A 24,939-nucleotide genomic window follows, 5' to 3' on the forward strand; every position below is an offset into this window, starting at 1 on the left:
AATTCACTCTTAAAAACTGTTATGTGTTTCCTCCAAGATCAAAAACTCACTTATGTAGATAAACTCAGTTCACGTTTGAATTTGTATCCCATATGATAATTTATCCAGTTCCGTGATAATCATCCGATCTGATAAAAATATTTCTCAACTGTTTTAAAATTAATTTTTTCAATCAAGAATACTAGTAGTTCTGTGAACAGTAGACCTCACGCAGTATTCTCATCCACAAGTACCTGATTGAAACTATAGACCTTAAGGAAATACAGCAATAGTCTGGCTTCTCCAAACATCTGTGTAATCATTTGTCAGCTGATGAATATGATGAATAATTCTATAGTCTGATTTTTACTCTAATACTGGCGTATGAAGGAGGCTCCTTTTTCCTTTTTTATTATCCTTGAAATGCAAAATTTCTAAAAACCTTGTATATACGTCGACGCGCAATTAAAAAAGGAACATACCTGTCAAATTTCATTGAAATCTATTACCGCGTTTCGCCGTAAATGTGCAACATATTAACATTTGAACATTAAGAGAAATGCCAAACCGTCGACTTGAATCTTAGACCTCACTTCGCTCGGTCAATTATAATTTCTTCAGCATTATTCAGTTAATTCAATCATTTCTTATTTTATTTTCAATCACCTATTAAATTCGTTTTTCAAATGTGAGAATATTGATACTGATGGGCACGCATCATAAAAAATATTGAAACCCTACCTTATAGAAATAGACAAGGCCAGACACATAAAAAACATAGACAGACACATAGCTACGGCATATGGGATACAAATTCAAACGTGAACTGAGTTTATCTACATAAGTGAGTTTTTGATCTTGGAGAAAACAAATAACAGTTTTTAATCTGTGTAATGCATGCAATGAATAATCCACTTGTCAGCTGATTGATTGATCTATAGTCTGATTTATCCTATATTCAAAGTAGATGATATATAGTGATATCAGAGTATGGATGAATTCCTTTTCTTTTCATATTATCCTTAAAATGTAAAATTTCAAAAAAACCTTATGTATACATCGACGCGCAGTTGAAAAAGGAACATTCCTGCCAAATCTCATTGAATTCTATCAACGCGTTTGGCCGTAATCGCGTTAGCCTATATACAGACAGACAAAAGAAAATCCGAGTTAAAAGATAAACCTCATAAAATTGTCTGTGAGTCTTTTCTCATGTGGACCTACAGTATTTGAAATGAATAAATAAATAATAAAACTTTACTTTCTGATGAACTTCTTACAAGTTTTGTTTTGATATATCCATTAGTTTTCAAGATATCTGCTTTTGAAAGTGTGAAACCTTTGTAACAACAGTTTTTCGCCACACTGCACAGAAAGCTGCTGTTTTCCAGTCCCTACATAGATCTGAAAGACCTTGTTTGCAGACGCCTCTCGTCTGACATAAGAAACAGGTTTCTTTCCGGCCTAGGCCGGAAAGAATACTTTTTCCAGCCGCTAACATGGAGGTCCGTAGTTAATAAGTCATCCACTAGATCGGGCGAGTGTCAACTTTCTTCATCTTAAGTCGCCATTATTTCAGTTCGGATTTCGTATCAAACTAATTTCAGCATTCGCTTCGCAACCATTATTATTCAATTATCTATTGTTGATTAGCGCATTCCGAATTTCCAAAAGTGCTTGAAGATGACGACGCCCGTGATATTCCAAGTGAAATTTTAAAACTTTTCTATTCTGTACTTTCTTTTTACTATCTCTCTCTTTCTATCTATCTGTCTCCTTTTTACTCTCTCTTTCTTTCCCCTTCTCTTCCCTTCTTCCATTTTTTCTCGCTCTCTCTCTCTTCAGTTAGTTTTTCCTCTTGTTTCCTCCTCTGAATTAAAATGAATATATTAAGTGATTCGGACTCTTCTTCGCACACAGGCATCATAGCCCATGTGAAGAAAATTTCCTATAATGCTTTCTATAATTTTTTGTAATGTGTATTTATAAAGAGGAATAAATTGATTTGATTTGATTTGAAAATGATCTGAAATCCTGACTGCAAATCTTCTACCCACTAAAATCAAGAGATAGGTACGATAACAAGTATTCTTTATTTTGTATTCTTTATTTATTTTGTCAGCAATACCTTTAGTGTGGCAAAAAATATCGTTGCACCACGGGCAAAAATGTTTTTCCGGCTCTCAATCTTTTCTAGTCCTCGGCCTACGGCCTCGGACTTGAAGACCGATTTCGAGCCGGAAAAATGTCATTTTCTGCTCTAGGTGCGAAATATACTATTAAAACATTTGCTCCAAATTCCTTTGTCAACTGGTCTATTGTTGCAAAGATGGAGATTTCCCACTCAACACTAAGGCTGCTGCAAAAGGTGTAGGGAGATTCGTAAAAGTGTAAAATCATACATCAAATTGGAGAGAATTTAATGAAAACCGAAAATTTAATAATAAATTTTATTTGAAAATCGATTTCGAGCCGGAAAAATCTCATCTTCTGCTCTAGGTGCGAAATATACTATTTCATCCAACGTTTTGCACTTTCAGGGCTTATTACTCAACAATAATACGTCAAAAAATAAGGTCTGAACGTTGGGTTGTGGAATTTTCCCTCTATAATCATTCGTTGACTGGACTAATGAGTGGATAGTGGAATCTATATGGGAATCGAGTAGTGGCAGGTGGCTTGCGACTTACCGTTGGTGGTAACGGTTACACGGTCGATGCCCTTGTCCTCGTGCCTGAGCATGGCTAGCAGATCGCCGACCGTATGCGACACAGGTCGCAGCGTGAAGCGACACCGTTCGCGTCGCGACGGCAGAGGCACGGTCAGCTGGGGCATCCCTATGTTACTGCAGCTCACCTCCACCCTCACGCTATCTGTCGACATAAAGACAAACAACAAAACTATTAAAACCAAAAAAATGTCATGAGGAGTACTTTCAAGTATCCACCATAAATTGTAACTACAAGTATTACTATAGAGAAAAGAATACTAGTAATATTCGTTTGTCTCTGGTATTACATTCCAGTACCATTTAAGAAGAAGTAGACAGCAGACAGACAAAGAAGAAGAAGGAAAATAAAAAGAAGAAGGAGGAGAAGGATAAGGAGGAGGAGAATTACCAAGAGAAGGGTAAGAAGAAGGATAAGGAGAATGATAAGGAGAGGAAGGAGGAGAAGGAGAAGGAGAAGAATAACGAGAAGGATAAGGCGAAGAATAAGAAGGGGAAGAAGAAGGAGAAGGAGGAGAAGGAGAAGAAGAAGAAGAAGAAGGAGGAGAAGAAGAAGAAGGAGGAGAAGAGGGAGAAGGAGAAGGAGGAGGAGAAGAGGGAGAAGAAGAAGAAGTGGAAGAAGAAGAAGGAGGAGGAAGGAGAAGAAGAAGAAGAAGAAGAAGAAGAAGAAAAAAAGAAGAAGAAGGAGGAGAAGATTGATTGATTGATTGATTGAGTACTTTATTTATGTAGATTACAATATATACTGGCTTATACACTTCTTATATACAATAGCTTACAATACAGCAAAATTATAGATGAATTTACATAATATAGACTAAGAAAATAATTATTGAACTGTATATGATATGAAAAAGTAATTTGTAATATAATAACTATAGATAATTATATTGTTATGCATCTACATAAATTGGCGGAGCTTTGGACATATCAATGTCCATTCTTCGGAAAGAATATTAAAAATATCCTCCCCACTAACTCTCTACCAAAAGAGGGAGAAGGAGAAGAAGGAAGAGAAGAGGGAGAAGAAGAAGAAGAAGAAGAAGAAGAAGAAGAAGAAGAAGAAGAAGAAGAAGAAGAAGAAGGAGGAGAATAACGAGAAGGATAAGGAGAAGTATAAGAGGGGGAAGAAGAAGGAGGAGGAAAAGGAGGAGAAGGAGAAGAAAAAACTTTACAGTTTTCTGTAAAGTGTAAAGTTTTTAGCTCAAAAATTTATAGTTTCATTCTAAATTTATACTTTTCGAATGATTAGTAAGTTACTGTTCTAGATTTTTTTATTTTAGTCTCTAATAATACCTATTTGAATCAAAATTTACTCGTTTATCTGAGTATTGAAGAGCGTAAATTGAAGGATTGTGAGAATGGTAAAGGAGACAGAGGAGAAGCAAATGGAGGAGAAAAAACAAATTGAGGAGAAAGGTGATAAAATAAAAGATTAGAAGAAGAAAATACAGATGAGAATGAGAAAACACAGAATAAATAAAACGTCATGAATACTGTGTGTACTGCCAGAGGAAGAAAATAGCCAAGAAAACAAAACAAGGAGAAGAAAAAGAAGATTGATAAATTAGGATTGAGTGAATATTATGAAAAGAGAAGCCGATAATAAGAAAACTTGAGCAGTATAAGAATAGAAGAAGTATAATGGTTTTCTTTTGAATTCTTCAACATTATTGTATATAGTTTATTGTCACTCTTGAATTGTAATTATTTATTTATTTATACGTGGATACAATAACAAATCATATGAATATGATTGGGAAGGAACAACAGGCTTGGCCCAAAACTATTCCATTCCCAAATTTTGATTACATGTCCAAAAAATAGGTGATGAAAAGGAGAAGGAGTAATGTGTTTATGAAAGATAGAATTTAAAGAACACCTTTTACTTCTCAAAAAACAACACAACTTCCTAAAATAATAAAAAACTATTCAAAATTTGGGATACACCATACACTTCGAGTAATACTCCAATCTTCAGATACAAACATTGAATAAAAATAGCTGAGTTAGGCGTAACTCACACTCCCTCGACTCGAATCGTACGACTCCAGTCTAGGATACTCCAGTCTCTAGACCTTACAACATTCTTGCTCATTGTCACTACTTCAGTTCTACCATTGTCACTACCATCCTACTCCATTTCTAACCTATTTCATTTCTAATCATCACTCCTGGACCGAAAATCAAGTAACGAAGCAGTGTGAGATTTCATAACCTTAACTTTTGGACAACATTAACATTTTATCAAATTTTTTGGAGAGAAATAGTACAGGCTCAGCCTAGTTTTTCCTCCAATGTCATAATTGTATTATGATTATAGTATTTTATACAATAAATGAATAAATAAATAAATAAATAAATAAATAGATAAATAAATAAATAAATAAAAAATAAATAAATAAATAAACCTCACATTATTAAAAATATGAGATCAAATTCGTCACTACTGAGCATGTAACAAATTTTATAATTATTATTATGAATATATCGTCTCATCTAATTCTTATTATCTTCTTATCTGAAATGGTAAAACATCACATTTATAAAACATAACCTAACTTTAATTGAAAATTCACGGTACTATCATAGATAAAGAATGAGCATAATTATATTTCTTGTCTCTGGTAATACGCAACTAAAGTCGAGGCTCGACCAACATGTCGAGTCGACGCTCGACTAAGGCTCAAATCACACTTACGCGACTCAGGTCGAGAAGAGACTCGACTCTAGTCGAGAGCATGTTTCCAAATGGTGACACTCAGACAAGTCGATTATAGTCTCTGCGACGTCACCCATTTGAAAACACATGCTCTCGACTAGAGTCGAGTCTCTTCTCGACCTGAGTCGCGTAAGTGTGAGTTGAGCCTTAAGGTGCGTACAGATATACGCGCCGCGAACATGAGCAATTCACATATAATCAGCTGATTATATCTGTATTTTTACAGAAACGGTAAGATATATATATATAAAAAACTTGGCATCAGCTGATTAAAAGTGAATTGCTCATGTTCGCGGCGCGTATATCTGTACGCACGTTTAGTCTCACAGTTGTGAGGTCGCGGAGACTAGAATCGACTGGTCTGAGTGTCACCATTTGGAAGCACATGCTCTCCACTAGAGTCGAGTCCCTTCTCGACCTGAGTTGCGTAAGTGTAAGTTAAGCCTAGTCCAATCCAAATCCCTTCCAATACAATAACAACCAATTTGTTCTGTGCCTATTCGCTGGATGAGAAACTAAACGTCAGTAACTGCTTACTCAGTACATCTTCAATGCTCCAATAACTCAAGCAATTGACTGACTGCTTCAGCAGGAAAAACTACTCCCACTCAAGATGATTCACTCCAAACTGACAGAACTAATCAAATAAGATTCAATGCAGCTATTTACAAGCAATACTGACAGGCTCCTTCACTGTTTTCGTTGACTTTAAACTGTCAGTGTTGGTTAAATGGGAAGCATTGGTGTTTCATTATGAGGAATACTGTCAGTTAGAAGTGAATCTCACTGAATCTGATTCAATCGGACTAAATGAGCGCCACTTTTTAATTAACGCTAATTAAACGTTGCAAGTTGCGTTCAGGGTTTGGAGGAAAGGTATGAAAACTTTCTAGTGAAACATTATTGAAGCTTCAATAACTTTTGCTGGCACAGCTGAAGTAGATATCAGAAGCTGTTCAATGGTTTGAGTTGATAAGATAAAGCTTCAGTTGTAGAAACACTAAGGCCCGGTTGCACAACAGCCGGTTAAATTTTAACCGTGATTAATTCTATGAGAACCAATCAGAGAAGGCGTTTTTGAAAAGACGGCTTCTCTAATTGGTTCTCGTGGAATTAATCACAGTTAAAATTTAACCAGCTGTTGTGCAACCGGCACTAAGGGCCGGTTTCTGAGCTCGGGATTTAGCCAAGTTCTAGACTTCAAACAGCTGGAGTCAGAAAATTGGCTTTCCGAAACGGGGCGTGGTCGCTGTCCACGTTTAAATTAAATTTAATATACATATTAAATTTAATAAATTTAAATATATATATATATATTTGTTTTGTCTTGAAAGTGTTGTATATTTTTTTGAGAATCAATAAATTTGAATTGAATTGAATTTCGAAATACTAGAAAATTGGAAACAAAATAAAATGAAGAGAGAATAGTGTAAAGTTTCAGCTATTTTGAATTATTTAGGAATGCTTCATTACGTCAAGGAAAAAAGTTTCCAATTATTATAGAAATGATAAAATAAAGATTATCAAAAAAACTGCAACTAAGCCCCGTTTTGGAAAGTCATTTTTCTGACTCCAGCTGTTTGAAGTCTAGAACTTGGCTAAATCCCGAGCTCAGAAACCGGCCCTAAGAGTACTAGTAGCTCTGTGAACAGTAGACCTCGCACTCAGTACCTGTTGTTATGTTTTCTCAAAAATTGATAAATAATTTATCAATTAAAAATGTCTAGAAAAATCCTAAATAAACATAGAGCTTTCTGTCCTATCGTACCGTGACGTGTCGTCCCGGAATGTGAGTGTGAGCGCTGTTATCAGGTCTGGCTGTAACTGTCTACAACGTTGATAGAAAGATACATTTTCAAGATATTCGATGTTTTTGAACGGGTAGTATTATAGTCCACCAAACAGCTGATTTATGATGAATAATTCTATAGTCTGATTTTTACTCCGATATTGGCGTATGAAGGAGGCTGCTTTTTCATTTTTTATTATCTTTGAAATGCATAATTTCCAAAAACCTTGTATATACGTCGACGCGCAATTTAAAAAGGAACATACCTGTCAAATTTCATGAAAATCTATTAACGCATTCCGCCGTAAATGCACAACATATAAACATATAAACATTTAAACATTGAGAGAAATGCCAAACTGTCGACTTGAATCTAAAGGTGCGTACAGATATACGCGCCGCGAACATGAGCAATTAACTTTTAATCAGCTGATGCCAAGCTTTTTATATCTGTATCTCACCTTTTTGGAAAAGTACAGATATAGTCAGCTGATTGAAAGTGAATTGCTCATGTTCGCGGCGCGTATATCTGTAGGCACCTTTAGACCTCACTTCGCTCGGTCAATTGAAATAAGACAAATACGTTGCCTATCTTGTTCTATAGTGAGTTCCATATTATGATGGCAGTGGAGAAAGATAGTAGAACAGCGTTGCCGATTCCCAGCCTTGCCACTGCCTTCTGATTTAATAGATATTGATGTAGAACATCAACAGTGAACTGAAATCTACATATCGACGCGAACCTGCTTGTACCAAAACTTGATATAAGTTTTCTATGAATGGAACAATACATTCAAATGAAACAAGACATTTTTTTTTAATTTCTCTTTTTCTCCTCTTCCCCTTCCTCTTCTTCTTCCTCTCCTTCATCTCCCTTCTCTTCTTTTTCTACTTCTTCCTCTTTTTCTTCTTCTTCTTTCTCTTCTTCTCAGAAACAATGAAATTATGTTCCAATTACTCACTAAATTCTAAAACATCATTGGAGAAGGTTTGACCAAACCTGTAACTTTTAAAAATGTACAGCAATCCCAAATAGAAATTATCAACGTTTATGCATAACTCACAGTAATATATTGTTTAAAATATCAATACATAATTTTCAGCAAGAATAATAGTCCAAGAATTGATGGAAATTAATTAAGAACAATCAATTATTATCTTTGTTACAATCCATTGAGGCTTATTGTAAACTTCTGAGGTTCTAAGCGAACCTTTAGTACAGTAATTTCTAACAAGGCACAAAAATTGTGTGATAACCAATTTCCTGTTTAATGGTAAAGACCATTAAATTCAACACTCAATTGATTCAGATGAACTGTCGACTTGAATCTAAAGGTGCGTACAGATATACGCGCGGCGAACATGAGCAATTAACTTTTAATCAGCTGATGCCAAGCTTTTTATATCTGTATCTCACCTTTTTGGAAAAGTACAGATATAGTCAGCTGATTGAAAGTGAATTGCTCATGTTCGCGGCGCGTATATCTGTACGCACCTTTAGACCTCACTTCGCTCGGTCAATTGAAATAAGACAAATACGTTGCCTATCTTGTTCTATAGTGAGTTCCATGTTATGATGGCAGTGGAGAAAGATAGTAGAACAGCGTTGCCGATTCTCAGCCTTGCCACTGCCTTCTGATTTAATAGATATTGATGTAGAACATCAACAGTGAACTGAAATCTACATATCGACGTGAACCTGCTTGTACCAAAACTTGATATAAGTTTTCTATGAATGGAACAATTCAAATGAAACAAGACATTTTTTTTAATTTCTCTTTTTCTCCTCTTCCCCTTCCTCTTCTTCTTCCTCTCCTTCATCTCCCTTCTCTTCTTTTTCTACTTCTTCCTCTTTTTCTTCTTCTTCTTTCTCTTCTTCTCAGAAACAATGAAATTATGTTCCAATTACTCACTAAATTCTAAAACATCATTGGAGAAGGTTTGACCAAACCTGTAACTTTTAAAAATGTACAGCAATCCCAAATAGAAATTATCAACGTTTATGCATAACTCACAGTAATATATTGTTTAAAATATCAATACATAATTTTCAGCAAGAATAATAGTCCAAGAATTGATGGAAATTAATTAAGAACAATCAATTATTATTTTTGTTACAATCCATTGAAGTTTATTGAAAACTTCTGAGGTTCTAAGCGAACCTTTAGTACAGTAATTTCTAACAAGGCACAAAAATTGTGTGAGAAACAATTTCCTGTTTAATGGTAAAGACCATTAAATTCAACACTCAATTGATTCAGATGAACCGTCGTCATAAAACCAAGGTTTGACAACCGATTCAACATCAAAACATTCAAATTTTCATCAATAGTACAAGGTTTAGAACTATTTTATTTTGACGAGGCTAAACTATGACATTGTTTTTATCACTTATCACATGACGAAGGAAGCTCTGAAACATCTATTATGTCAAAAAGTAGGCTTAATATTCAGTAGATGTAATCGATTGTAATTATCAATTAATAATTGATTGTAGAATTTAATTACTTATCAATGAATAAATGTAAAACTAGGCTAATTTTTCTTCCTGTCAAACTTGTGTTAATATCGTATTCAACCTTCGGAACTGGACCTATTGAGCCGAATAATTACAATACTTTTATTTAAAACCTCACTTTAATAATACACACATTCTGTTGTGTGTAAGATGGGGGGGAAGGCGAGGTGATACGTCACACTTCAAATACGATCCAGGTCGTCACTCACACTAGCTTCGATTTTTTCTTCTTCTTCCTTCTCTCTTTCTCACTTTTTACTTTTTACTTCTCGTTTCCTACTACTTCTTTCTCAATAATTTCTTTCACTCCTATTTGGTAGAGAGTTAGTGGGAAGGATACTTCGAATATTGTTTCCGAAGAATGGACATTGATATGTCTAAAGCTCCACCAATTTATGTAGATGCATAACAATATTATCTATTTTATTATCTATAGTTATTACAAATTGCTTTTTTTCATATCATATACAGCTGAATAATTATTTTTTTAGTTTATAGTTTGTAGATTCATCTACAAATCTGCTGTATTGTAAGCTATTGTATATAAGTGTATAAGCCAGTATATATTGTAATCTACATAAAGTACTCAATCAATCAATCAATCAAAATTTCTAATTTTCCATATTCTTCTTCTTTTCTCTCTTCAACTTATATTTCAACTGTTCCATCTTCCTCCTCTTCCTTCTCTTTTCTTTATCTTTCTGATTCTTTCACTCATATTACTTCTTCTCTATTTTCCTCTCCTTCTTCCTCGTCTACACCTCTCTCCCTCTCCTAGAGCTTATTCTTCTTCTCCTCTTCCTTTACTTCTTTTTTTCTATTTTTCCATCTTCCTCTTCTTTCTCCTCGCTCCCACCTCGTCCTTTGCTTCTTCTTCATCTTCATCTTCATCTTCATCTACATCTACATCTACATCTACATCTACATCAACATCTTCATCTTCATCTTCATCTTCCTCCTCTTTCATACGGTTTCTTCTCCTCTTTGTCCAGCTTCTAATTGTTCATCATACTACTTCTCGCCTCGCCCAGCGCACATCTACTCTCATTTTCCAGTCAAGGGAAGCGCGAAAAGCGTAGGAAGGGGACATGGCGAGCAGAAGGCGTAGTCTCTCTCCTCTCTCCTCTTCACAATCAGAATGGTCAGTTTCATTTTGACAATCGCCGCGTCTTACTGCCGTTCAAGTCGTGTGTGATCGCGATATAGTAGCGATCGGATCGCGTCTCGGTCGCGTCTGTTGCTATCGCATCGCGTTAAAGTTCGCGTCGCGTTGTTTCAACAAAGGATTTTGGTAATAGTGAACCGGAAACAGGTAGGAAGATAATCCAGTATCCGAATAATTTTTTCTAGATAGATAATTCAGCAGCCACTGACCTCCTCTCAAAGGGGTGTATGGATTTGCTTATGGAGATGCTTGCCTCTCAGATATATCTTTGTTTTCAAGGTATTGTATATGTTTTATGTTATGTCTGGAAACTGTGGTCATGCATTGTTCAGGGATGTTCCTAGTTATCAAATATCAATTTTTGTTTTAACGGAAGTTTCATTATCAATCTATCTAAATTTGAAATTCTTTGTTTTATTCTGATTCATAGTTTCAGATTGAAGATTTGGTGTTGAAATTGAAGTGAACATAACCTACATAATATTTGGACGATTTGTGACAAAATCAGGAAATTGAAGAAGTTTTGGGCAATAGCCTGTTTTTTCTTTTCCGACTATTGTATTGTTCGCTCTATCTAATAATAAATCAAACTAGGAGAGTGATATCTGATTTACTAACACTTCCTAAATCGTATACCACTTGTTTCCAGATATCGTTTGAATTTCTCGTCCCTGAGTTTTCCAACAATATTCCTCTTGAAATTAAGAGAACACAAAATCGACTTGTTTTTAAAACAAACGTTCTTGGATGGCTTAGAGGTCTTATGCCTGACTATCTAGAGACCTTATTCAATGCGGTTTCATAGTTAAAATACTCTGATAATGGTGGTCAAGCATTGGGAAAATGAGCCGGATTAGGAAAGTGAGCATGGTTAGTGTGAATGTGTGAGTGATTGGTTGCTAATTTTTCTTTCTTCCTTCTTTTTCTACTTCTCTATAAATTCATAAATATTATCAGATATTCATTCCTGTTCGCAGACGTAGAGTTTTGTAGTCTCAGCAAGCAGTATTTTTCTATCCAAATTCACAAATTAGTCCTGTTCTAGCATGTTCGAATTCCTGTCTGAAGTTATTGTTTTATAAATTAGACTTTTCATGTACTTTATAATATAACTTATTACTCTAATATTGTGAAGCTGCATGATTTTTTTTCTCATAATCTGTAAATATTGTGAATCGGATTGAATAACATTTTAAATTGAATTTGAAATTTGACTTGTCAATCTTTTAAGTTATATAACTTGAAAACAATTGGATAATATTCACTGAAACCGTGTTCGTCTATTGTAGATGTAATAATTATTCATATTTAATGTAATTTACATTGATTGAACTCTACAATTATTTCGAACTATAACCATAGAGAAAAGGCAGCATAAGAAGATATCCCATTATATAGGTAGTTTATGTTTAAACGACCTTACTGGAAAAAGAGATGTAGGGAGGCCTAGAAAGAGATGGGTACCGGAAAAGGTTAATTGATAAACCTAATCCCTGTAGTGAAGATGGTCATGATGAAAATTTCAAGCCGATAACTGTCGACTACTGTCTATTGTTACTGTGTTGTTGGGGTGAGAGTGTAAGATTGGCACAGTATGAGAGACTACCAGCGTCACATAGCTTCACCAAAAACAACTACTAGGACTATCGGCTTCAGTTAACAATGAAATTTGGAACTTTCGCTGTGTTTACACCAAAGTTATCAATAGAATGTTTATTTTTCTGTCCTTATAGATTCTATTAGAATGAACATATCTTATCATAAACATAGTGAACATATGTGTTTGTCAAGTTCCGTTCAATCAAATGGAATCTATAAGGACAGAAAAATAAACATTTTGTTGATAACTTTGGTGTAAACGCAGCTTTAAACGCCCTATACCGTGGGATATCTTCCAATGCTATATTTTCTCTATGATTGAGCTGGATTTTCAATACATATTGGTTTACTATTTATTTATTTATTTTTTTGGTTTACTATCTTTTGGTTTGTATTTTAGAATATTATCACGGCAAATGTACCAATAATTTAATAGTATATTTCGCACCTAGAGCAGAAAATGAGATTTTTCCAGCTCGAAATCGGTTTTCAAGTCCGAGGCCGTAGGCCGAGGACTAGAAAAGATTGAGAGCTGGAAAAACATTTTTGCCCGTGGTGCGAACGATATTTTTCGCCACACTACAGGTATTGCTGACAAAATAAATAAAGAATACAAAATAAAGAATACTCGTTAAGCTATCGTACCTATCTCTTGATTTTAGTGGTAGAAGATTTGCAGTCAGGATTTCAGATTCTTTTAAAATTTCACTTGGAATACCACAGTCATCTTCAAGCATTTTTGAAAATTCGGAATGCACTAATCAACAATAAATAATTGAATAAAACTGGTTGCGAAGCGAATTAGTTTGATTCGAAACTGGAACTAAAATCATGGCGACTTCAGCTTATTATGAAAGTGGACACTCGCCCGATCTAGCGGATGACTTATTAATAATAATTAGCGCGTTGTTTCCAGCCATAAGCGGCTGGAAAGAGACAACTTTCTGGCCTAGACCGGAAAAGAAACCCTTTTCTGACGTCGTCTGCAAACAAGGTCTTTCAGATCTACGTAGGGACTGGAAAACAGCTGCTTTCTGTGCAGTGTGGCGAAAAGAATATTTTCGAACTCGTGGCTGGAGCTCAAGGCTTCTTTTTCCAGCCACACCAATGTATATTAGTTGATAAGTGCTATTTTGTAAATTTCTAGTGAATCGGTAAATAAATAAAAAAAATATGAATGATTCATTGCGTTCTCTTTGATAATAAAACCAGCACACATTTTAAACTGATTATATCTAGAAAATTGAATCTAATAGATGTATTTTAGTTGAAAATCCTTACATTCTTCATCTTGCACATGAATTTTGAGGTTATCTGTCCACTGCAACCTCTTATCCACTCAAGACATTGATACACATAACACATTAATCTTCTGACCTCTATACATGAAATATAAGTATGTATCTCGTCACATAAACTGTACCATGCTTATACTAAAAACTCTATATAAATATTCACATGAACTACATACTAGTAACTAGTAACTATAATACTCTTTCTATATAAATAAAAGAATAAATTCACTGAAAAGAAAATTCGTATGGATTTTGTTGGTGGGGAGTCATTTGCGGGAAGGTCCCACCGCCTGAATATATAATTTAAGCCGTCAATGGCCCTTACGACTGTCATACTTCAGCCGGGGACCGACGAGAAGGTGCCCATCCGATAATAGGATACATGACACTACATAGTGGGATTAACTTCACACTGTCAGCATTCCTTACTAATAGCACCAATGCTACCCATTCAAAAAAAATGCTGACAGTTTGAAGTGAATATCATAACAGCTACATAGTTCTAAAAGCTACTCGTATATAGTCTAGGTCAGGACATATCAACACTAATACAGTGTTACAAACTATGGTGAGGTCCACGTTATAATGGCAGTATTTGATTAATATTGGTGTTGCTATCCTTGTCTATCATTCCACAAAGCAGATAGCGCTATCCCTTTCTAGATCTGCAAGGTTGACAGATCGTTTCTTAACAATGTAAAAATATTATTAATTAACGATATCAATCTCAATTATAGAAGTTTATCATCAAATTTTTTAAAAATATTTTCTTGCCAAATGAGAAATAATAGATTATTCTAAACAAGAACTATTAGTTGATAATACATCAGATATAGCGGTATCAGTTACCCTCTATAGAAGGCAGTGGCAAGGCACAGAATCGGCAACGTTGTCCTCCTATCTTTTTCCACTGCCTTCATAACGTGGACCTCACTATATATAAGACGCTATCACACTCTCTATATAAACTCTATCTATCACTATAAACTATCTAGGACATATCTACACATCCACAATATATTTCAAGAGACACTATCTATACTGTATATTCCCACAGTAGGCGTATATAGAGGCGCCAACCGAGTTAGGTTCGGATGGATACTTTATAAATAATTGATGACACTGCTTCTCCAAGATTATGATGAGTGCTGTGCTATGGAGAGAGAGAGAGAGAGAGAGAGAGAGAGAGGAGAGAGAGAGAGAGAGAGAGAGAGAGAGAGAGAGAGAGAGAGAGAGAGAGAGAGATAGAGAATGCGAGAGAGAGTTAAAGAGTGTGTGCGAGAGTAATGAAAGGAGAGGGGTAGAAGGAGAGGGGTAGAAGTTAGAAGCAAATGTTGACTGTTTAATGAGATCTTCAGCATCAAAATGGAGGAGTGTCTAGTAGGTTTAATGGCAAATTCCCTTACCCTTAACCCAAAACTCAAACTCTTCTGCACCATCCATAGCGAGCAAACAACCCCTCGCTAGCCTATTTCTTAGTCTCTTCTTCTTCTTTTTCTTCTTCTTCTTTTTCATCTTCATCTTCTTCTTCTTCTTCATCATCTTATTTTTCTTCATAATAATTTCTCATCTATCCCTTGTAGTTGATCATCTTCTTTTTCTCGTCTTATACATAACTAGCCGTCAGGCTCGCTTCGCTCGCAATATCCGTCTAGCCAGGGGCTCCGCCCCCTGTACCCCCGACTGGATCGTTCAAAAATGAGATCAGCGGGCTCGCTTCGCTCGACTGCATTTTTCATTTGAGCATGCTTCATTCCATCAGAAAGTCAAAGTACTGAGAAAACGCAGAAAAACGTTGGAAAAACGCTGATTTTGGGCGTATCTTTGGCGTTACTTCAAATTCCTTCTAACACAACATTATTACACCCCAGCTGAGATTCTGCAGTGAATTTGAACATTTTCTGTTCATTTGTTCTCGATAAAGCTGAGAAAGCGCAAAAAACGCTGGAAAACGCAGATTTTGGGCGTATATTTGACGTTACTTCAAATTCCTTCTAACACAATATTATTACACCCCAGCTGAGCTTCTGTAGTGAATTTGAACATTTTTTGTTCATTTGTTCTCGATAAAGCTGAGAAAGCGCAAAAAACGCTGGAAAAACGCAGATTTTGGGCGTATGTTTGACGTTACTTCAAATTCCTTCTAACACAACATTATTACACCCCAGCTGAGCTTCTGTAGTGAATTTGAACATTTTCTGTTCATTTGTTCTCGATAAAGCTGAGAAAGCGCAAAAAACGCTGGAAAACGCAGATTTTGGGCGTAGCTATATTAGACGTTGTTTCAAATTCCTTCTAACACAATATTATTACACCCCAGCTGAGCTTCTGTAGTGAATTTGAACATTTTTTGTTCATTTGTTCACGATAAAGCTGAAAAAAGGCAAAAAAAAAAAACGCTGGAAAAACGCAGATTTTGGGCTTATCTTTGGATTTTCTCCCAAATCCGTTCTTAGTGCGCCTCTAAAGGGTAAACTGAACATACCTACCAAATTTGAACGTTTTTGGTCCGGTAGATTTTTAGTTCTGCGAGTGAGTGAGTCAATAAGTCAGTGAGTCAGTCAGTCAGTCAGTCAGTGAGTGCCATTTCGCTTTTATATATATAGATTCTTCCTATTTTTCTTGATCTTGTTCTTCTTCATCATCATCATCATCATCTTCTTCTTCTTCTTCTTCTTCTTCTTTTTCTTGTTGTTGTTGTTCTTCATCATCATCATCATCTTGCACTTCTTCTTTTTCTCCTTCTTCTTCTTCTTCTTCTGTATATATCCATAACCAGCAGGCACCCTATACCTTCTCTTACAGAAGCTTCAAGCATTTTGATTCGGAGAGATTTTTGTTTGATGCTTATAATATGCCATGGCACTCTATTGTTCAAGTTGATAATCATCACATTCAACAGTATGATTCATGAGATTTTCGATAGACATGCTCCTCTGCGGACTTCTCAGTTCAAGCATAAGCCTGAGCCGTGGATTGATGCGGAAATATTGAATGCAAGACGAGAGCGTGATAGGGCTCGCAGAACTTTTAGCAGGACAAGCTGCAATTCCGACTACAATGCATTCAAGACTTTGCGTAATCGAGTCTGTCGAAATGCAAAGCTTAGATTCTATCATCGGCAATCTAATCAGAGCAACTCTGCTTCCACTTTGTGGGAAAATGTGCGAAGGCTGGGCGCTCATCCCAGTAAGTCTAAGGCAAATATAAATGTTCCTCTCAATGATCTTAACAATTTTTTTACTGCACAATCTTCTCAATCTACATCTAACGAGTTCGATGATCCTGTCAGTCAGACTGTCCTTCAATTCAATCATGACCCACCAGAAAATCAGTTCTACTTCTCCTATGTTATTCCTTCGACTATTTCTCACATAATACTATCAAGCTGCAAAAATTCGAAAGGCATTGATGGCATTCCCATATTGTTTTATAAGAAACTTCTTCCCATTATTCTTCCCTCGTTGACTCATATTTTCAATTTTTCTCTACAGAACGGAGTTTTCCCTTGTTTATGGAAGTACTCTATTGTTCGACCTATCCCTAAAATCCGCAACCCTACTGAACCTGGGGACTGGAGAGCAATTCATATTTTGTGTTCGATTTCAAAGGCTCTGGAGAGAATTGTGCACATGCAGGTGAATTCTCACTTGAATGAATTGGGTTTCTTTTCGAAGTACCAGTCTGGTTTTCGCCCCAACTTCAGTACTAGCACTGCTCTTGTGCGCATCACTGATGACTTGCGGTTAGCTATGGACAAGCGACAGGTAACAGTCCTTGTGCAGTTTGATTTTCGAAAAGCATTTGATAATGTGTCACATCTCTTACTTCTTCGGAAGTTGAAGCATCAATGCCACTTGTCTGCGTCAGTAGTTGCCTGGTTCTCATCATACCTTTCAGGTCGCTTTCAGGCTGTTAGTGATGACTCGGGCAATATGTCAGCTTGGTCTCCGGTTTCGCGGGGTGTACCGCAGGGATCCGTGCTTGGCCCATTACTTTTCTCAATATTCATAAATAATGCACCTTTGGTCTTTCAGGATTGTTCTTTCCACCTCTTTGCAGATGACCTAATCATCTATTCCCATACATCAATAGAGAACATTGCCAACTGCATAGAGCATATGAATCAGAATGTGTCTTCCCTCCTTCAATGGGCTACAGCTCATGAGCTTGTCATTAATCCCGTGAAAACCAAGACTTCGATTTTGGCTTCTCCAGACTTCTCAACAGGATCGAGTTGGATAGGATTCCTGCAATTGTGGTTGGTGATGTGCAGGTGGCTTACTCTAAGTGCTTAAAAATCCTGGGTATCTATCTTGATGAAACTCTTAGTTGGAGAGATCAGACTACTCATTTGTGCAACCGTGTATTCGCTGGAATGCATCAGTTTAAAAGGCTCAAAAACTTCCTGCCCAGGAGCATCAGAATTCTATTGGTGAGGTCATTGATCCAGCCCTTGCTGGATTATTGCTGTTTGGCTTACATCGATATCACAGCGGAACAGAATACTAGGTTGCAGAGGTCACTAAATTATGCCGTCCGGTTCATCTTTGACGTGAGTGCTCATTCGAGCACTGCAAAAGACATTCACGTCCAAGTAACTTACACTAATTTTTGTCATAATAATCTGGAAAAGAATAATTCAGAAACAGAAAACATTACCTGCTTGTGCTGACATTACTACATGCATTTTATAAACATAACCTAGTTTACAAGTTTCGAATCAGGAATTTCTTGATTGTAGTTGACAAAACATCCACCTGGAGCACTAAAAGGCAGCAGTTTTGCTGTTCCAAATTCGGAACTAGGAAACATACTCGACTGTAAAGAAAACAGATGGTTCTATTACAGTATAGTATGCTGTAATGAGGAACATATGTTTATTTGATCTACAATCAGCTGTTTACCGGCTTGATTTGATGGATGTAAAACAGCTGAAATTGAATGACTATGACAAAATAGTATATTTCGCACCTAGAGCAGAAAATGAGATTTTTCCGGCTCGAAATCGGTTTTCAAGTCCGTGGCCGTAGGCCGAGGACTAGAAAAGATTGAGAGCCGGGAAAACATTTTTGCCCGTGGTGCGAACGCTATTTTTCGTCACACAGAGAAATAAACAATATAAATATGAGAATAATTGTTTATTAAGCACATCCGAAAGCAAAAGTGGAAGGTCATAGCTCTAGCGAATCTAAGATAATCTGAATATCAGGATATTGTTCAAGTATTTTTATTTTTTTATTCTGATTTTTTTAAATAACCTAAAAGGTTATGTTCAATTATGTGGGAGGTTGAGTTCATGATTTTTTCCTTTCAAATGACAATAAGATGATATTATTATAAAATGTTTCAACTATTTCAACTATACGCTTGTTGTCATGGACTTCGGAAGTTTAGGTTAGAAGTTCTATCCTACTCTGAAAATCGAATTTGAATAGTTTATAATATTTATATCTTATCTGTATTTCATTCATCCAAATAAAATGATAGTATATTATTGAAGAATAATTTATTCAATTCTAGAAGCATAAACTGATTCCGTTACATAAACTATTATTTTGTAAAAACGTTCAGCACCATGGATATTGCCCAAGTAGTTCCAAAATTATCCACCAGGTTTCGTGATAAACGATTAAACGCAGTACGATTAAACGCAGGTTTGAGGTTAGATTCTATTATACTCTGAAAATTGAATTTGAATAGTTTACAATATCGTATTTGTATTTCATTTATCCAAATAGAATGATAGTATCTTATAGCAAAATACTTTATTCAATTCTAGAAGCATAAACTGATTCCGTTTCATAAACTATTTTGTAAACACATTCACATAAAATCAGAATCAGCTGACTTCAAGGTTATTTTACAGCCCTAGGGCTGTAAAAATTTTACCGGCCTGGTCAGAAAACAGTCATTTTCGGCCTCCATATGACGCACGAAAACCAGCTCATTACATTCAAGTGGGGCGAAAAATATATTAAACAATGTAGGCCCAAGTATGGAGCCCTGAGGAACTTATTATTCATCCATACATTCATATAGTGAGGTCCACGTTGTTATCATGGCAGTGTGTGATTAGCAATTTTATTGCTATTCTTGTCCATCATTCAACAAAGCAATGCTATCTCTTTCTCGCTTTGCTCTGTTGCCAGATCGTCTCTTAACAATGTAGAAATAATAATTAATTATCAAAATATTTCATCTCAATCATAAAAATTCATTATGAATTTATTGAAAAATATTATTTCTTGCTTAATAAAATACAATTGATTATTTTAAACGTAAGTGAACAGTTTCAATATTACATGAATTAAGCTGTATCAGCTACCGTCCATAGAAGGCATTGACAAAACAGAGAATCGGCAACGTTGTTCTCCTATCTTTCTCCACTGTCATTATAACGTGCACCTCACTATAGATACATCTATCCCTACAAATATGATTGAAATGATCAGGATATAAAAAACAGAGGACCCTCAACCTACGATAATTATTCACAAAATACTACTTGATATTCAGACATTTTTGAAATTTATGTTTTGTGACAATCACTTCAAACAGTCAACATTCCACATAGAACAGGTCAATGTCCTCAATTAAACCGATGATGACACTGAGGCCTGTTTTCTCCTGTTTAAACTGACAATATCGATGGACCAACTCACTATACATGAAAGTTTTTGGAAATTATTCACCTTCTTAACAGAAAACCTCGAGAGAAAGCACAAAGATATCACGATACTGGTAGAGAATAGGCTATCGAAAATAGCCCTGTATCGAGAGAAACCTTTGAAATTGAGTAGACGCTTGTTTTCTTGACCGAGAAGACCAGAATATTGAAGTTTATTCAGGCAGAGATATCGTCCTTTCTGCATCCAATATCAAAGCTTCCTTCAGCCAAGAGAAAAATGACCATAAAATATGTATCCACTTCAATAAAAGTGAATCAAAAGTCGCTCGTTATTTTTCCAAGATAGAAGATGTGTATTTATTCTTATGTATGAATATTACATAATTTCTTATGTAGTCTGTAGCGGGAAACATCAATAATATAACATATTGTATAAATATTCTCTCTAGCTTTATCGTGTATAGTGGGTTTCACATTATAATGGCAGTGAGAGCAGCGTTGCCGATTCTCTGTCTTGCCACTGCGTTCTATAGAAGGTAGCTGATACCGTTATTAAAAACAGTTAAAAGTCTAATTAAAAACTTGACAAAATGAAAACGTGACCTACTGTAATTATGTCCCTATTCCTCCAAAATTTCACTTATCTTTCTCTTTTTTACACTTATTCTTCATCTTCATTTTTTTCACTTCTCCTTTTTCAGGCTATAACAGTCCTTGGTAAATTGAGAATCAATATGCAAAATTTCAAGTTAATCAGTCCAAAAGTGGAAGAAGAAGAAAAAGAAGAAGGGAAAGAAGAAGAAGAAGAAGAAGAAGAAGAAGAAGAAGAAGAAGAAGAAGAAGATGATGATGAAGAAGAAGAAGAAGAAGAAGAAGAAGAAGAAGAAGAAGAAGAAGATGATGATTATGATTATGATGAAGAACAACAACAAGACGAAGAAAAGGACGAAGGATAAGAATGGACAGGGAAGGCAGAAAATACGAGGCGTGGTGGTATGAAAAGTTGAAAAGGAGGAATACAAGAAATAGAGAAAGAAGAATAGAGGAGGAGGAATAGGAAAAGGAGGAGTGAAAGAAGACAGGAGAAGAAGGAGAAGAAAATTAAGAAGAAGAGGAGGAGGAAGGAGAAGAATGAAGAGTAAAGGACAAGAATACGAGCAAGGCGAGGAGTGAGAGAAAAAGTTGAGAAGAAAGAAGAACAAAAAAAAGAGAGAGGAATATGAGGAGGATGGAAGTTAGGAGAAAGACAAGGAAGGAAAAGGGGTGAAAGATTGATGGAGGGACAAAAACATCAAAGAAGAGAGTGAAGGAGAAGTGAAAAAAATGAAGATGAAGAATAAGTGTAAAAAAGAGAAAGATAAGAAGTGAAATTTTGGAGGAATAGGGACAAAAACAACAAAGAAGATAGTGAAGGGGAAGTGAAAAAAAAAGAAAATGAATAATAATAGTGGAAAAGAGAAAGATAAGAATTGAAAGATTGAAAAAGGAGAAGTGAAAAAAATGAAGATGAAGAATAAGTGTAAAAAAGAGAGAGAAAAGAAGTGGAATTTTGGAGGAATAGGGACAAAAACAACAAAGAAGATAGTGACGGAGAAGTGGGAAAATGAAGATGAAGAATAAGAGTGTAAAATAGGAGGATAAGGAGTGAAGGATCAAAGATGTAGGTTTAAAAACAAAGAAAATCCTATAGGAGGAGTGAAATGAAAATCGAAAGTGAAGAATAAGGTAGAAGAGCCCTTGGTTGAAGTGCTCCAACAGAGTCAAGTGTCGACGTCTATTGTTGTCGGAAAAATTGGAGTGTTATTACAGATAGCAATCGCCAATAGAAGAAAGGAAATCCAGGACCAGCTCTGCAATCATGATAAGAGTAATATGGAGGTAGATCAAAGAAAGAGATCCCCAAACTGATTATACTGCAAAAATAAGGGATGAGACTTCAGATTCTTTGTTGCGATCTCACAAAATAGTTATTTGTATATCTAGAGTGAAAAGTACGACTTTTTCTCCCTGTGGGAAAAAGTTTGAAGCCCGAGGCGAAACCTAGGGCAGCAATTTTCCTGAGGGAGAAATAGTTATTTGTGCATCTAGGGACTAAAGTGCAACTTTTTCTCCCTGAGGGAAACTGTTGTCGCCCGATGGCGTAGCCGAGGGCGACAATTTCCCTGAGGGAGAATAAGTACTTTAGTCCCGTGATGCACACAACATTTTTCCTCCACCTACACCAATACCTATAACAATGAATAATTTTACTACATCTTCACGCTTTCACACTATTTTTTTAAAAACAAAATTTAGCTCACCTCTGATAATAATTTGTTGATAGTTGCTAGTTGATAGTTGATAGTTGATAGTTTATAGTTTCCTTATGAGTCACAAAATTCCATGTCGCGTATTAACTATTATAGATAGTAGATAGTATTATAGTAATTAGATAGTTTATAGTTTATAGTAAGGAATGATGAACGCTCTCGTAGAGATGCTCTCGTAGAGATGCCGATGACGTTAGAGGTGTGTACTTTTTCATATCCACCAACGGTTGAACATAACCTATCAATCGAAATAGAGCTACTTATTTCCTAGAGCTAAAATATTCCAAAGATCGAAATTTAGCACACTTGAAATTTGGACAATATGAATGTCAACAATGCTTGCCGTCGTCGACTGCGGAAAAGTTCGCATAAACGAAAACGTACCTTTAGATGAATGCTCTCGTAGAGATGCCGATGACGTTAGAGGTGTGTACTTTTTCATATCCACCAACGGTTGAACATAACCTAACAATCGAAATAGAGCTACTTATTTCCTAGAGCTAAAATATTCCAAAGATCGAAATAGAGCTCTTTTACTTTTCCTCTACCGACCACGACAGTGTTGCCACATTCCTCATTCTTCAATCGCGGCGTTGTCGGACTTCTTCCCATGTTAATCTTATGGGTTTATTTTTACTCCCTTGGGAGTAAAAGTGATCACTTTTCCCGCTGGGAATTATTTTTAGTCCCATGGGAGGAAAAGTAGTACTTTAGTATTCGATTCCAGGGTGTAAAATGAGACTTTTGATAGTAGGTGGAGGAAAAAGTATTTTTCGCTCGTGATGTACACAACATTTTTCCTCCATCTACATTTTTTTATAGAAACTGCAAATAAAATCATTCTAATAACTTACGTATTGGTGACAATGATTCCTAACAACATAAACTAAATCTAAAACCTAAAAACCGGTCGTCTGATTGGCACTGCCGATTGCGCTATCTATCGGCAAAACTTGTAACAATTATAACAGCTGAGCAGCTACCAAAAATGGCTGACTCCAGATCACGCGGTTCAGATTTGAATTGCAGATCAGAAATATTTGTTTGCTGGTATTTCGAATAGAATAAGATATTTTAAAAATTGTATAAATTTTTATCGTCTACTAATATTAAGAATATAATATCATACAAACATATATTTCATGAGTTGATCAAATTTCTGGTTGTGGTATTGAATTCAGTTGACTCAATGACAGACACCTCTTTATGCTTTCTCATCTGAGCTTAGACCTTCTAACCTATTATAATGTAAGTTTTTAAAATAGAGATGCTTCCCATGTTATTTAAATGGAGTCACTTTTACTCCCTAGGGAGTTTTTCTGTTTTTTACTACCGATAGCGGAAAAGTGACACTTTAGTATTATGTTTCAGGGAGTAAAGTAAGTACTTTAGCCAGTAGGTGGAGGAAAAAATTATTTTTCCAACCCTCACGGCTTTTATAGTGAGGTCCACGTTATAATGACAGTATTTGATTAGTAATGCTGTTGTTATCCTTGTCTATCATTCTACAAAGCAGATACTGTAGCACTATCTTTTTCTAGCTTTGCAACGTTGCCAGATCGTTTCTTAACAATGTGGTAATACTAATCTATTTCATTTTCCATGACGGACTGCCAGTTCATATTTCGTTATTGGACTATTTTGACTACACTACAGTAAATTTTTACTGAATTGTTGACTATTAAATTGAATGTGGTGTTGTCAAAATAGCTCAAAAACGAATGTAAAAATATAGTTAATTAGCAAAGTTATTCAATATCAATCATGAAAATGTATTGATTTATAATTGAAAGGTCTGTTAAATTCTAACAGTAATTAAACCCACAAGAGACAATCAGAGAAGTAAAGCCCCGTTTCCAGAAAAGAGTTGAATGATTAATTTAATCATGATTGAAATTTGACAGGCTTTTATGCAATCAAGCCTTAGAAAATTGAGATTGAGGTTTTGAAATTTTGTGATTCGTTCAATTCAAATTTTAATCCTGGGTTTACAAAATATTGTGGGTAGATATTTCTTGAGCTCATATCAGCTGTGGTAAGTTATAAAAATGATCATGGCTGGTTGCATTTGGTTTTATTAGTCACTACGCTCCCATTGTTGGTTGTTGCTCAACGGCTCTCATGACCATACTTGGAGAATTCGGGCGTATCAACCAATCACAGTACAGCTCAACTTCCATTGGTCGACAGCTAATGGTCAATCA

General features: G+C 35.6%; 1 protein-coding gene across 3 annotated transcripts in view; it reads right to left on the reverse strand.

Annotated features, from left to right (window-relative positions):
• LOC111051782 (calcium uniporter protein, mitochondrial) overlaps positions 1 to 24,939 on the reverse strand; it is a 394,346-nt gene that overhangs the window by 16,782 nt on the left and 352,625 nt on the right. For all 3 annotated transcript variants that reach the window (XM_039437436.1, XM_039437434.1, XM_039437435.1), the window contains one exon: positions 2,670 to 2,852. In XM_039437436.1, coding sequence (XP_039293370.1) covers positions 2,670 to 2,814 — 145 coding nt within the window. In that variant the 5' untranslated portion in view covers positions 2,815 to 2,852. The remainder of the gene's footprint in view (positions 1 to 2,669; positions 2,853 to 24,939) is intronic.

This window comes from Nilaparvata lugens, chromosome 11, assembly GCF_014356525.2.
Source record: "Nilaparvata lugens isolate BPH chromosome 11, ASM1435652v1, whole genome shotgun sequence".
NCBI lineage: Eukaryota > Metazoa > Arthropoda > Insecta > Hemiptera > Delphacidae > Nilaparvata > Nilaparvata lugens.